At 40.0% G+C, this 13475-nt stretch overlaps 1 protein-coding gene across 16 annotated transcripts in view; it reads left to right on the top strand.

Annotated features, from left to right (window-relative positions):
* The window catches only part of Mosmo (modulator of smoothened), a 137383-nt gene that overhangs the window by 34215 nt on the left and 89693 nt on the right, over window positions 1-13475 (top strand). The window contains exon 2 of one of the 16 annotated variants that reach the window (XM_052712608.1): window positions 11413-11446. The exons of the other annotated variants lie outside the window; for them this stretch is intronic. Within the exon in view, the coding sequence (XP_052568568.1) occupies window positions 11442-11446 (5 nt within the window). The 5' untranslated portion in view covers window positions 11413-11441. The remainder of the gene's footprint in view (window positions 1-11412; window positions 11447-13475) is intronic. 16 annotated transcript variants of the gene reach the window in all.

Here is a 13475-nt window from a genome sequence, read left to right as displayed (position 1 = left end):
TTTTAATGATGAATTTTATTAACTCTAAATTATACCCCAGTAAAGCTTTAGGAAATACTTCGTTTGTATAAATAGAACAATGGGTCTAAAGACATGAAGTTACTTTCTCAGTTACATGGACAGTGTATTTTGTGGTTGTTACCTCCTGATTCCCAGTCCCACTAGTAACTAGGTGTTTTGACCCTGAAAGCTCTTGAAATAAAGAAATGAAGCCTGTGTTCCTAAGACTTCCCATATTGCATTGCATAGAATATGTGCTCAGTGAGTCTTTGCTAGATGAAGGAGTGGGGTAGCACACTGTGCCTAGCTGACTCGGGCAGAACAATCAGACAATCTTCATGGTTTGGGTTCAGATTTCTGGTGTTCATCAGACCTTCTCTAAGTTTTCCTAGACCACTGTCTCTTTTCTCAAGAGATCACATCTCCCACAAATGTAAGATAATTAATGAGGGATTGATTTCTTTCTGCAGAAGTTTAAGAAGTGTTTGTGATGTTGAGAATTGAAGGTGTTATCATCTTACATTTTTAATCTGAAGCCAAATATGACTGCAGTAAAAGCACAGATTCCTCTTTAAGTAGAACAAGTGTCAGAATTAGAACTGGCAGCTTTCTTTCTCCAAAGCTCTCCACTCTAAAGCCATCCTCTTCTGTAACTGAGGAACCGTATTAATGGGCCCAGAATAAACACTCATCTTGGTGGTAAATTTACTTTCCTTGCATCTGCAAGGTTCTAAGTTTTTATGATTATTATTTATTTTTAACTATTTAGCATTACCAGGTTAAGAACAGTAAGAATCTGTGTGAAATATTTCAGTGCTTATATACATGTCTGTCTTAATCCACACAGTACCATAATATCACTTTGTTATCTCCATTTAGTCGAGGAAAGTGAGGTCCACAGAGTAAATAGCCTTGCCCAGATTCTCATGTCTGGTAGGGTGGATCTGGGTTTTATTCTTAATCCAGGCACGGAACTCTAACCACTAACATTCTGCTACCCTGATAATATGACAGATATATATTACATATATATATATATATATGACTACATAGTATAGAATTTGATTGGTGTCAAAGAGTTATTGTACTTAAAGAAATTAAGGAAGTATAGTGTCTGAGAGAAGTAATTTAGAGTTATTTAATACTGAGGTTTTTAAACCCAACAGTGATTTTGATGGACCTGAACATTGTAATATGAACCTTTGCTAAACCCAGGAAAGTTGATTATTTTGACTATGCATTCACCTTAAAAGTAAAATTTATGCTTTGAAAGTGCCATACATGATTATATTTTGATCCTGTTTTATAATCCTCTCACTCCCTCTAGAATCCTTCCCAGCACATTCCCCTCCACTTTTCATGTGGACATAGAACACACACATATGGACTTAGTGGGAGTTTAGTTAGGGTTGCTTGAATGTACATTCATGGGTTGGTGTTATTTAGTGGATTGTGAGCAACTTAGCAGCAGCCACACCACCAGTGAAAACTACTTCCATTCCTCCAACAGCTGTTAAATGCCAGTAGCTCCTCAGCTAGGAGTGGGCATCTTGTCCTTCAGCCATCCATGCTGGAGTGCTGATGAGTTCCAAGCTGGGCAGGTCTTAGGCAGGTAACACAGCTGCTATGAGATCACAAGTGCAACAACCATGCCATGTCCAGAAGAAGCAATTCATAGCATTCTTTCTTCACCATCCTCCGGTGTGTGTGTGTGTGTGTGTGTGTGTGTGTGTGTGTGTGTGTGTGTGTGCGCGCGCGTACGAGTCTGTCTGTCTGTCTGTGTCTGTCTTAGGGGTTTTACTGCTGTGATAAAACACCATGACTATATGCAGCTTGGGGAGGAAAGGGTTTAATTTATAACTCTGGTCACATTCCATCACTGATGGAAGTCAAGGCAGAAACCTGGAGGCAGGAAATAAAGCAGGGGCCATGGAAGAATGCTGTTTACTGGCATGCTCCTCCTTGCTCACTCAGTTTTCTTAAAGGTTCCAGTACCACCTGCCTAGGAGCAGCACCACCCACAAAGAGCTGCACTCTCTCATACCAATCTTTAATCAAGGAAATGTCCCACAGGCATAACTGCAGCAGATCTTATGGAGGTATTTTCTCAATTCAGATTCTCTTCTCAGCCGCGGTGGTGGCGCATGCCTTTAATCCCAGCACTCGGGAGGCAGAGGCCAGCCTGGGCTACAGAGTGAGTTCCAGAACAGGCTCCAAAGCTACACAGAGAAACCCTGTCTCACAAAACAAAAAAAAAACAAAAAAAAAAAAAAAAAAAAAAGGAAGAAAAGGAAAAGATCCTCTCTCAGATGACTCTAGGTTGTATCAAGTTGACAAAAAACCCAGCAGTGTGGTTTATAATATAGATATCCTATTTAAGGCCAAGCACTCAATAGTCACTTACTCTCAGCACTTTGACCAGTTGTCCATCTTTGGATTAATCATTGCTCACTCCTACAAGAAGTTTCTCTTCTTGTGAAAGGATGCTACTCTATGGTTATAATACATTCCTTGTTTAGGAGAAAGTGGTCCACAACTTCTGAACGACAGAAATTAAGGCAAATACGAATATTCATTTGGTATTGAAGATAGAACACAGTCATAAAGTTGATCCAAGGAATCTTTGTTCTTGAGGCAGTGATCTATGGATGTTTCTTTAAGGAAGAGAAGCTAGGTGTTTAGACATTCATGAGGAAGAGAGGATGGATTATGAGGCCACATTTCAGAGAATGGAGCATAGAGAAGTCACTCTGGTGAGAGAAACCCAAACACAATCTTCCTCTTAGTGTACTGTTTCTCACTTCCAATGAGGATTTCTTTCATAGTTACCATCACGGCACTTACAAAATTACAATTAAGTGTGCTCTGGTAGAAATCTGAATGTTCATGGAGGTATTTTTAGGGATCCTATTCATTTTCTTTGCTCAATGAATAGTATACTTGGAAGTTAGTGTCATGTGGTAGGAATCATTTTGAAGTAGTTGGTTGAAATCCTGACTTTCGATGGGTGGTGGTGGCATATATCTAATCCCAGCACTCGGGAGGCAAAGGCAGGTAGATCTCTGAGTTTGAGGCCAGCCTGGTCTACATACTGAGTTCCAGGACAGCCAGAACTGTTACACAGAGAAACCCTGTCTCGAAAAACCAAAAAAACAAACAAAAAAAAAAACCAACCTGATTTTGAGGGGTGTTGGGTGGGGACTAGAGAAATGGCTTAGCAAGGGTGCATAGTGCTCTTACAGATGACCCGAGTTAAGTTCTAAGCACCTACATTGGGCAAGTCAGTGCCCCTTTCTGGCCTCTGCAAGCACTTGTACTCACATGCACACATCCAGACACAACCACACATATACACATAATTTTAAAATAATAATTAAAAAGAGAAAGCCTGATTTTTAGCCCCAGAACTGCCGTTACTTTGGCTCTCTTTGATCCTTTAGTCTCTGAACTTGAGTGTCCTTGGAGCCCTGCTTCAAGGACACTAGGATAAGGATGGTCTGAGCCTGGCTCTAAGTTCCCTAATCATATGACTCCTTTTGACTAGGAGCTGCTTATACCTAAGCCCACCCTTCCTCCTTCCCTTCTGTCCTTCCTTCTTTGGACAAGAGAAGTAGGCAAAGGTTTCCTATGCCCAGGCTTGCTTCGCGCTGTTACCCTCCTTACTCATAGCACTTCTGGAGAAGAGGAAGACTGGAAGCCAGTTAGCATTGCAGGTATGCCACCAAGCTGGCAGCTAAGAGCTGAACCCTTTTTGAGATTGGAGGCCATTGGTCATGAACATTCAGCCTTTTGTCAAAATCCTCTACAAATAATTCTGTAGTAGATGTCTGACTGCACAGACTATTTGACCTACCAGATTTGCTGGATTAACTCTTCTTGTCAGCATCACCCAACTCAGTCTTACACGGAAGTTCTTAATACACCTAGGTGAGACACGTGGATTTCTTCTGCCAAATCCATCTAAAGCCAGTGTACAATGAGTTCTCACAAATTCCTTCACAGAGCTGTCTCAAGATGAAGTATCAACACTGTAAAGTCTACCTCTCTAAGTAACTTCAGCTTAGCCTTACTTCTGTGGTGTGGTCATAATTTCTCTACTTTTCTGTTTTTCCTTTTGTGCTAACAATTTCTTCTAGATCCACAGCATCTGTTCAAATCCACACTATTTAAGAACATTTCATATTATGTAATATAGATACAATTTAGTACATTTTACTTCAATTTGTAATACTCTATAAACATTTTAGAACTTTTAAACATTTAAAATACTAGATGAGTACTTTTTGTCTAAGGACAAAATTGTATGAATCTATCTACTTTCAGATAGAGAGTCTAAAAAGTATAGTAATTTTTTTTCCCTGGAGCTGAGGACCGAACCCAGGGCCTTGCACTTGCTAGGCAAGCGCTCTACCACTGAGCTAAATCCCCAACCCCATAATTTCTTTTTTGTTTTGGGTTTTTTGTTGTTGTTTTTCTAGACAGGGTTTCTCTGTGTAACACACCTGACTATCTTAAAACTATCTCTGTAGACCAGGCTAGCCTTGAACTCACAGAGATCCATCTGCCTCTTCCAAGTGCTGGCATTAAGGTATGTGTCACCACTGCCTGGCTAAAAGTGTAATAATTTTTAAACTCACTGCCCACATCACCTCTCAGTCCTATTCAACCAGTATAAGCTATTCTTAGGAAAATAGCCAGCATCCTTGCACATATTGTACACACATTATATGAGCTCTGGAGACATATAAGCTAAGCCTTTCATTAGTGAGTTTTGTGTGTTACATGCTAAGAGCTTCAAGGACTGGGACTCCTCAGTGAAGACAGGGTCACATACTTGTTGTCACATGTTGTACTTACCAGGAATGCGGGTTGTATTCATTTTTTTTTTTTTTTTTTTTTTTTTTTTTTTTGGTTTTTGGAGACAGGGTTTCTCTGTGTAGCTTTGTGCCTTTCCTGGAACTCACTTGGTAGCCCAGGCTGGCCTCGAACTCACAGAGATCTGCCTGGCTCTGCCTCCTGAGTGCTGGGATTAAAGACGTGCGCCACCACCGCCCGGCATTGAATGGTACCAGTTATTTTAATGCCATGAGTTCTTGAGTTTTAACCTCATTGATCACACAGTCCAGTGCCCTTTCCTAATATGCATATATGTTTTGATCAAGCCAGCCCCCCCATTTCTTCCCTCGAGTTCCTTCCCCATCCCCCCATATCACCTACAGTGTTCTGGCTCCCCTCCTTTGAAAGCTTCACCTCTCCCCATGGCTGTTTCTTGACTAGGCTGACATCCACATAGGAGAGAACACATTTCTGGGTCAGGCTACCTCATTCAGAATACTCCAGTTCCATCCATTTATTTGGTAATTTCACTTTTCTGAACAGCTGAATAATAATCTATTGTGTAAATGGACCACATTTTCATGATCCATTCATCAGTTGATTGACATCATTTGTATTTCCTGGCTATTGTGAATACAGCAGCAATGAACATGATAAACGGGCCTCTCTGTAGTAGGATATAGAGTCCAAGAGTGATATAACTAGATCACATGGTGAGCCTTTCCAGTTTTTTGAGGAACTGTCACACTGACGTCCATAGTGGCTGCACCAGTCTGCAATCCTAGTAGCAGCTAATAAGTGTCCACTTTCCCAACACCCACACCAGCATTTATCATTTGTTTTTTTTTTTTTTGATCTTAGCCATTCTGACTGGTGTACGATGGCATAAAGTAGTTTTAGTTTGCATTTCCCTGTGGTTAAGGATGTTGAACTTTTTTTTTTTTCATGTTCTCAGCCATCTCTATTTCTTTTTTTGAGAACTCTGTTTAAGTGTGTGCCCCAATATTTAATTGGGTTGTTTGTTTTCTTTTTTTAATAATTTATTTAAGTTTATCTTATGTGCATTGGTGTGAAAGTGTCAGATCCCCTGGAATTTGAGTTACAGACAGTTGTAAGCTGCCATGTGGATGCTGGGAATTGAACTCAGGTCCTCGAATGAGCAGCCAGTGCTCTTAACCTCTGAGCCATCTCTTCAGCCCGTTTGTTTTCTTGATGTTTAGTTTTTGAGGTCTTTTAATATTTTAGACACCAATCATCTGCCAGATATATAGCTGGTAAAGATTGTTCTCCCATTCTGTCGGCTGCCTCTCAACTTGAGTGATGATAGGTATCCTTTGCTGTATAGAAGGGTTTTTTTGTTTGTTTGTTTGTTTGTTTCAGAAGGTCCCATTTATTAAACGTTGGTCTTAACTCCTGCACTACAAGGGTCCTGTTCAGAAGTCTTTTCCCGTGTCTATAAATTGAAGTGTATCTCCTAACAGATCTGGTATATCAGGTCTTATATTGAGGTCTTTGATCCATTTGGAATTTAGTTTCATTCTTTGTGAAGATATGTAGTTTAACCAGAACCATTTGTTGAAGATGCTGTGTTTTTTCCAGTGTATATTTTTTATCTCTTTGTCAAAAACTAGGTTACCATAGGAGTGTGGGCTTATATCTGAGTCCTCAATTTTATTCCATTGATCAGTGCATCTGTTTTTATGCCAGTAGTGTGCTGTTTTTATTCTTTTTACTGTGCTGTAGTATAGAGGCATGGTGATACCTCAGAACCAGTTTTTTCCGTTTGCAATTGTTTTAGTTATCCTTGTGTTTCCATGTGAAATGTAAGATTATTGATTCAGTTTCTTTGAAGAATTGCTTTAGAATTCTGATGTGATTGTTTTGAATCTTTAGATTGCTTTTAGTAGGATGGTCATTTTCACAGTATTAATCCTACCAGTCCATGAATGTGAGAAGTCTTTCCATTTTCCGTTGTCTTCTAATATTTTCTGTTTTCGTTCTTCAATGTCTTAAATTTTCTTTTTTTACATCTCCTTTATATTTTTTCACACATATTTTTTATTAAGAGATTTTCTATTCATTTTACATACCAACCACAGATTCCCCTGTCTTCCCTCATACCACCCTGAGGCCTCCCCCCCCCCCCATTCCCACCTCCTCCAAGGCAAGGTCTCCCATGGGAGTCAGCAGAGCCTGGTACATTCAGTTGAGGCAGGTCGAACCCCTCCTCCCTGCACCAAGGCTGTGCAAAGTGTCTCACCATAGGCACTAGGCTCCAAAAAGCCGGCTCATGGACTAGGTGTGACAGGTCCCGATCCCACTGCCTGGGGGCCCCTAAATTTTTCATTGTACAAGTCTTTCACATCCTTGGTGAAAGGTTTTAATCACTAGGTTTATCACTAGGTTTTGTGTGTGTGTGTGTGTGTGTGTGTGCGTGCGTGCGTGCGTGCGTGCGTGCATGCGTGCGTGTGTGTGAGTGTATGTGTTTTGTTTTAAGCTATTGTGAATGTTATTGCCTCCCTGATTTCTTTCATGGTATATTTTGTTTGTTGTCAGTTTATGGAAAGGCTGCTGACTTTTGTATGTTAATTTTGTACAAAGTAATCCTGCTACTTTGCTGAATGTGTTTTATCAGCTGTCGTTTTCTGATGGAGTCTTTAGGGTCTTTTATGTATAGAATCATATCTCCAAATAAGGATGATTTTGCTTCTTCCTTTCCTATTTATATTCCCTTTTATCACCTTCACTTTTTTTTTAATTGTTCTAGCTAAGATTTCAAGTACTATATTGAGCAAGAAGGAAGAACATGGATATCCTTATCTTATTCTTGGTTTTAGTGGAAATGCTTTGAGTTTTTCTCCGCTAACATGATGTCGGCTGAGGACTTGGTGAAATGCTGATGTTAAAATTCATTCCCTTGGGAAGACAAGCAGTGTCTACCTGTTCCTCCTACAGTCCCAATGACAAACCAAGGTGCACAGTCACTGAAGTTTATTCTGGGAAGTTTGTTGGGCTTACTTACAAAGAGAGCCGTCAGTGGGTTATGGGTTTGGAGTAGGAGCATGGATGATGTAAAGTAACCGCACTGGAAGGTGCATGGATGTTGACTCCCCGGTGGCTATATAAATGGAGTCCCCTCCCCTAAGCCTTCCCTGCCTGTATCATCCAGCCCTTCTCAGAGACCCTGAGGCCATGTGCACCTTGGGAGAAATGGCTGAATACTCTGGTGAGGGTCCCATGATTCTTCTTGGTCCCTCCATTGTAGTCAGCAAGTCCAGCTATGGTGCTCTTTGGTGAGGAGCAGACCCAACTGAACTCCCAAAGATGGCAGCTTGGCTCTGAGAATAGTCCTGTATAACAGTTGCCTCTATTAGGTTGAGATATGGCCCTTGTGGTCCTAGATTCTCTAGGACTTTTATCATGAAGGATGTTAAATTTTGTCAAAAGCCTCTTCTGCATCTTATCTTGAACTATCTCTGCATCTCTGGGATGAAACCCACTTGATCATAGTGGATGATCTTTTTAATGTGTTTTTGAATTTGTCTTACAAGTAGTTTATTGAGAATTTTTGTGTCAGAAGATAGGTCTATAATTTTCTTTTTTTGCTTGGTCTTTTTCTGGTTTTGCTGTCAGGGTAATACTGGTTTTATAAAAGAACTTTCAAGTGTTCCTTTTCTGTTTTATGGAGTAATCTGAGGAGTGTTGGAGTTGGTTCTTCTTGAAAGGTCTGGTAGAAGCCATCTGGTCCTGCACTTTTTTTAGTGGGGAGATTTTTTTATTACTGCTTCTATCTCTTTGGTTGTTATGGGTTTAAATTATTCACTTTGGCTGGGTGCTGGTGGCACACGCCTTTAATCCCAGCACTGGGGAGGCAGAGTCAGGCAGATCTCTGTGAGTTTGAGACCAACCTGGTCTACAGAGTGAGTTCCAGGACAGACACCAAAACTACACAGAGAAACCCTGTCTTGGAAAAAAGCAAAAAAAAAATTATTTACTTCATATTGGTTAGTTTTGACTGGTCATATACATCTAGAAATACATCCATTTCTTTCTTTCTTTCTTTTAGTTAGTAGAATTTTTGTTTTGTTCTGTTTTGTTGAGACAAGATCTCACCTTGTATCCCTGGCTGGCCCAGAACTCATAGAGATCACCTGCCTCTTGCCTTCTGAGTGTGGAGGTTAAAAGTGTGTGTGTGTACCACCTTGCCTGGCCTTGGAATAGAGTTTTTTTTTGTTTTGTTTTTAAGTTTGTCTTTATGGTGCTCTGAATGTCCTAAGTGTCAGTTGTGGTGGCTTCCAATTCGCCTTTAATTTCATTAATTTGGGTCTTCTCTCTCTGTTGGTTAATTTGGCTAAAGGTTTGTCAATCTTATTAATACTAAAAAAAAAAAAAACCCAAAACCTCTTTCTTCATTGATTCTTTGTATTGTTTTTGTTTGTTTGTTGTTTCTATTTCAGTAATTTGAGCCCTGATTTTAATTACCTCTTTCTATCTTCTGTTTTGGGGTGGTGGTGATCTTTTTTTTCAAGCCTTCAAATGCATCATTAAGTTATTAATTGGAGATCTCTCAAAATATTTTTTAAGATTTGCTTGTTTTGTTTCTAAGTGCTATGTCTGCATGTATGTATGTGCATCACATGTATGTCTGTTGCCTTCGGAGGTCAGAAGAGGGTGTTGGATGATCTTTTGGAACTAGAGTTGTGAGCTGCCATGTGGGTGCTGAGAGCTAAACTCCAATCCTCTGCAAGAGCAGCCATTGTTCTTAACTGCTGAGCTCTCTCTAGCCCCTTAATTTTTTTATGCAGATAATGCTATAAACTTCCTCTTAGGATGCCTTCATTGGGTCCTATCGGCTTTTCATACGCTGTGTTTTCATTTTCTTTCTAAAATGTCCTTCTTGCTTGCTTTCTTGTTACAATTTTCATTCTAATAATGTGTTGCTTAGTCTCCATGGGCTGAGAAGAACATGTATTCTTTACTCTTTGGGTGGAATGTTCTGTAGATGCCTGTTAGAGCCATTTGGTTTGTGATATCATTTAACTGTAATGTTTCTGTCTTTAATTTTTACTGGATGACCTATTTATTGGTAAAAGTGGATATTGGATTCACCAATGTCAATTTGTTGAAGTTAATCTGTAGTTTTTAAATCAAATTGTATTTATTTCATAGAATTGGGTACACCTGTGCTTAGTGCATATGTTTAGAATTGTCATATTCCCTTGGTGATTTTTTTTTCTTTAATAAGTATGAAATGACCCTCTCCTGACTAGTTTTGGTTTGTAGTCTATTTTGTCAGATGCTAGAATAGTTATGCCTGTTTGTTTCTTAGTTCCATTTGCTTGGAACACCTTTTCCATCCTTTTACCCCAAGAAGGTGTTTATCATTGATGGTGAGGTGTGTTTCTTGGAGGAATAAAAAAGATGGGTTCTGTTTTCTAATCCAGTCTGTCAGTCTGTGTCCCTTTATTGGGGAAGTGTGACTATTACTGTTAAGGGTTATTATTGGACAATGTATATTAATTCCTATCATTTTGTTGTTTTGTAATGTTTTCTTAGTCCTCTTTTGATGAACTGTTTTGAGGTTATTATTCCTTATTCCCTTTTGAATGTGTTTATCCTTCTCTTTAGGTCAAAATATTCCTTTTATTATCCTCTGTAGAGCTGCCTTAGTGGTTGTAAATTTCTTTAATCCATTTTGATGATAGAAGTTTTTCATTCTCCTTGGATCATCATGGCTAGCTTGTAGCCTGGGCTGGCTGGCATCTGTGGTCTTTCAGAACTTGTAGAATATCAGTCCAAGCCCTTCTGGTTTTGAAAGTTTCCATTGAAAAATCAAATGTTATTCTGATGACCCTGTCTTTATATGTGGCTTGGTCTTTTTCTTTTGCAACTTTCAAAATCCTTTGTTTGTTTCATACATTTAGTGTTTTGCATGTTATATGATGTGGGAAGTTTCTTTTCTGATCTTTTCTGTTTGGTGTTCTGTGTGCTTCTTGTGTCTTGATAGGCATCTAAATTCTGGGACGTTTTCTTCTATAATTTTCTTGAAAATATTTTATGTGGCTTTGAGTTTCTTCTTCTTGTAGTGATTCATGGGTCTGGTCTTTTTGTGGGGTCCCAGAGTTCTTGCATGTTCATCAAAGAGTTTTGTTGTCAGTTTGTTTTTTGATTTAACGCGTTCTTGGGCTGAGTGATCCAAATTCTTTTTGTATCTTCATACCCTGACACTCTCTCTTCCACGTGATCCATGCTATTAGTGAGGCTTTTCGTTGAACTTTTAATTTGACTTACTCTATTTTTCACTTTATGTTTTATTTCTTTTTTGGTTTTTCTTCAGAAATTCTTTTTATTAAATTGTTTTCTTTATTTCATTCAGCTGTGTGTCTGTGTTTTTGTCATCTTCATTCCAGCACGTATTCATATCCTCTTTGAGCTCCTTAAACATGATTAGAATTGCTATGTTGAAATAATTATTATGTGCTGCATCTTGGCTGCTGTTCTTGGGGACCAGTACTATGGGACTAATTTTTGGAGGAGATTATTGTCTTAGTTTTCCTGTTGTTTGTTTTGTTGCAGGGACCTGGGCATCTGCTTGTTAGTGTTTCATGGAGTGAGTATCTGTCCCGGCTTTGAGTGCCTATGCTTTTTGGATCTCTGTTTGCTGTTACCCCAGCTTGTCAGGTTATAGACCAGATGAATGGGGTTTCGAGTTTATTCTTGATGGGGGAATAGGGCCTCTGAAGTGGTCCCAGCTCAGCTAGGGCTATGTAAAGCTTGTGAGTACAGGCATAAGAGTTAGAGGATTCTCGATGCAGATCTTCAGGAGTTTATGGAAGGCTCACAGGGTTCTACAGATGGTCCTTAAGTGGCAGGGGCCAGGATTGTAGCAGGAATAGATGCCACTTGGGGTCCATGCTACTTGGGCTCAGGACTGGAGGTTCCTGTCTGGGAGAGGTGCACAGGATGCACAGTCCCCTAGCAGCAGGAGTGAAGCTGAGTTAGGAGTGGGAGGTCCCTACCTGGAGGATGTGCCTAGGACACATGGTCCTCAGGAAGGTGACCACAGCACATTTTAGAGATTACTAGTTCTTAATATTTTCACAGCATTAGAGCCAAGGCCAGTTTAGGGAACAAGAGCTGCAGAATTAATTGTAATGAGAGGGTAGTGTTGAGGATGATTTAGGCAAGTGTCAAATTCGATATAACCTGTGAATTACAGTATTGCTTGCAGATGACTGGTGGTAATTGGAGGGATAGAAAGACAGTAAAAGCCAGAGGAACCTGGAGTTTGCTGTGAGGCTGTGTCTGCTAGGAATCTCAGAAACTGTACCCATAAAGTCTCACCAACAGGACTGCCTAAACATGAGCTGAGCAAGGACAACTATACACATGCCCAAGTGGGAGCGGTGAGAGGAGCCCAGGAGGCACACACACAACAGTTAATGGAAAAAGAGGCCATGAATTTGAAAAATAGCATGGAGAGGTTTATGGGAGGGTTTGGAGAAGGAAAGGGAGGGGGGAAATGATGTAATTATATTATAATCTAAAAAAAAAAGAAAGAATATAATTTTTTTTAAAGATGGAAGCCAGCAAGATGGTTCGGAGGGTCAGTGTGTTGCTCATAGCCTGATGACCTGGGCTTGATCTAGGATCCCACAAGAGCAAGCCTCTGTCCTCATAGGCACCATGGCACTCATACCCACCCACACACAAGAAATACACATCATTCATTCATTCATTAAAGTATAAAATAGGACCAGAGGAAACAGCAAGCTGTAAAGAAAAGAAAATTGAACTTAAAGGTTAACGTTTTTGTTGTGTTTTTGCTGTGGGATGTTCTGTATGGCAAATGTGTTGCTGATTAGTCAATAAATAAAACACTGATTGGCCATTGGCTAGGCAGGAAGTTTAGGCGGGACAAGGAGGAGAATAAAGCTGGAAAGTGGAAGGCTGAGTCAGAGAGACACTGCCAGCTGCCACGATGACAAACAGCATGTGAAGATGCCGGTAAGCCACGAGCCATGTGGCAAGGTATAGATTAATGGAAATGGATTAATTTAAGCTGTAAGAACAGTTAGTTAGCAAGAAGCCTGCCACGGCCATACAGTTTGTAACCAATATAAATCTCTGTGTTTACTTGGTTGGGTCTGACGGCTGTGGGACTGGTGAGTGAGAGAGATTTGTCCTGACTGTGGGCCAGGCAGGAAAACTTAAGCTACATGTTTTTAAGCTTGCTACTCAACAACAATCTCAAGCATCTAGCTTTGTTGTTTCTAGAAAGTTTCTGCCTGGAGCTTTTATTGTAGCAAGTCTGAACTTGATTCCTCTGTAGTCTTCAGCCCGAATGATCCAGCAGAGTAGTTAGGACAGGAATATAGCTGGCTTCTTTTTAATGACTAGCAGCCTTACAACCATCATATGGCCAACTTTTTATTTTGGAATGCTAGATTCCTAAGTAAACTGCTATGTTAAATTAGATGTCTGCTACCTGCTGTGTTTGAGGTGTGTGTGTGTGTGTGTGTGTGTGTGTGTGTGTGTGTGTGTGTGTGTAAAATATATTAACCCAAACAAAAGTTTACCTAATTCCCTTACCCAATAAGTTTTCAGTACTTAGAGTTCCATTTGCTTCATGGGTATTA

Source organism: Peromyscus californicus, unplaced genomic scaffold, assembly GCF_007827085.1.
Source record: "Peromyscus californicus insignis strain IS unplaced genomic scaffold, ASM782708v3 Scaffold_4__1_contigs__length_199733344, whole genome shotgun sequence".
In the NCBI taxonomy this organism is placed as follows: Eukaryota; Metazoa; Chordata; class Mammalia; order Rodentia; family Cricetidae; genus Peromyscus; species Peromyscus californicus.
Note: the sequence above shows the minus strand (reverse complement) of the source record. Positions and strands in the feature narration are given on the sequence as shown.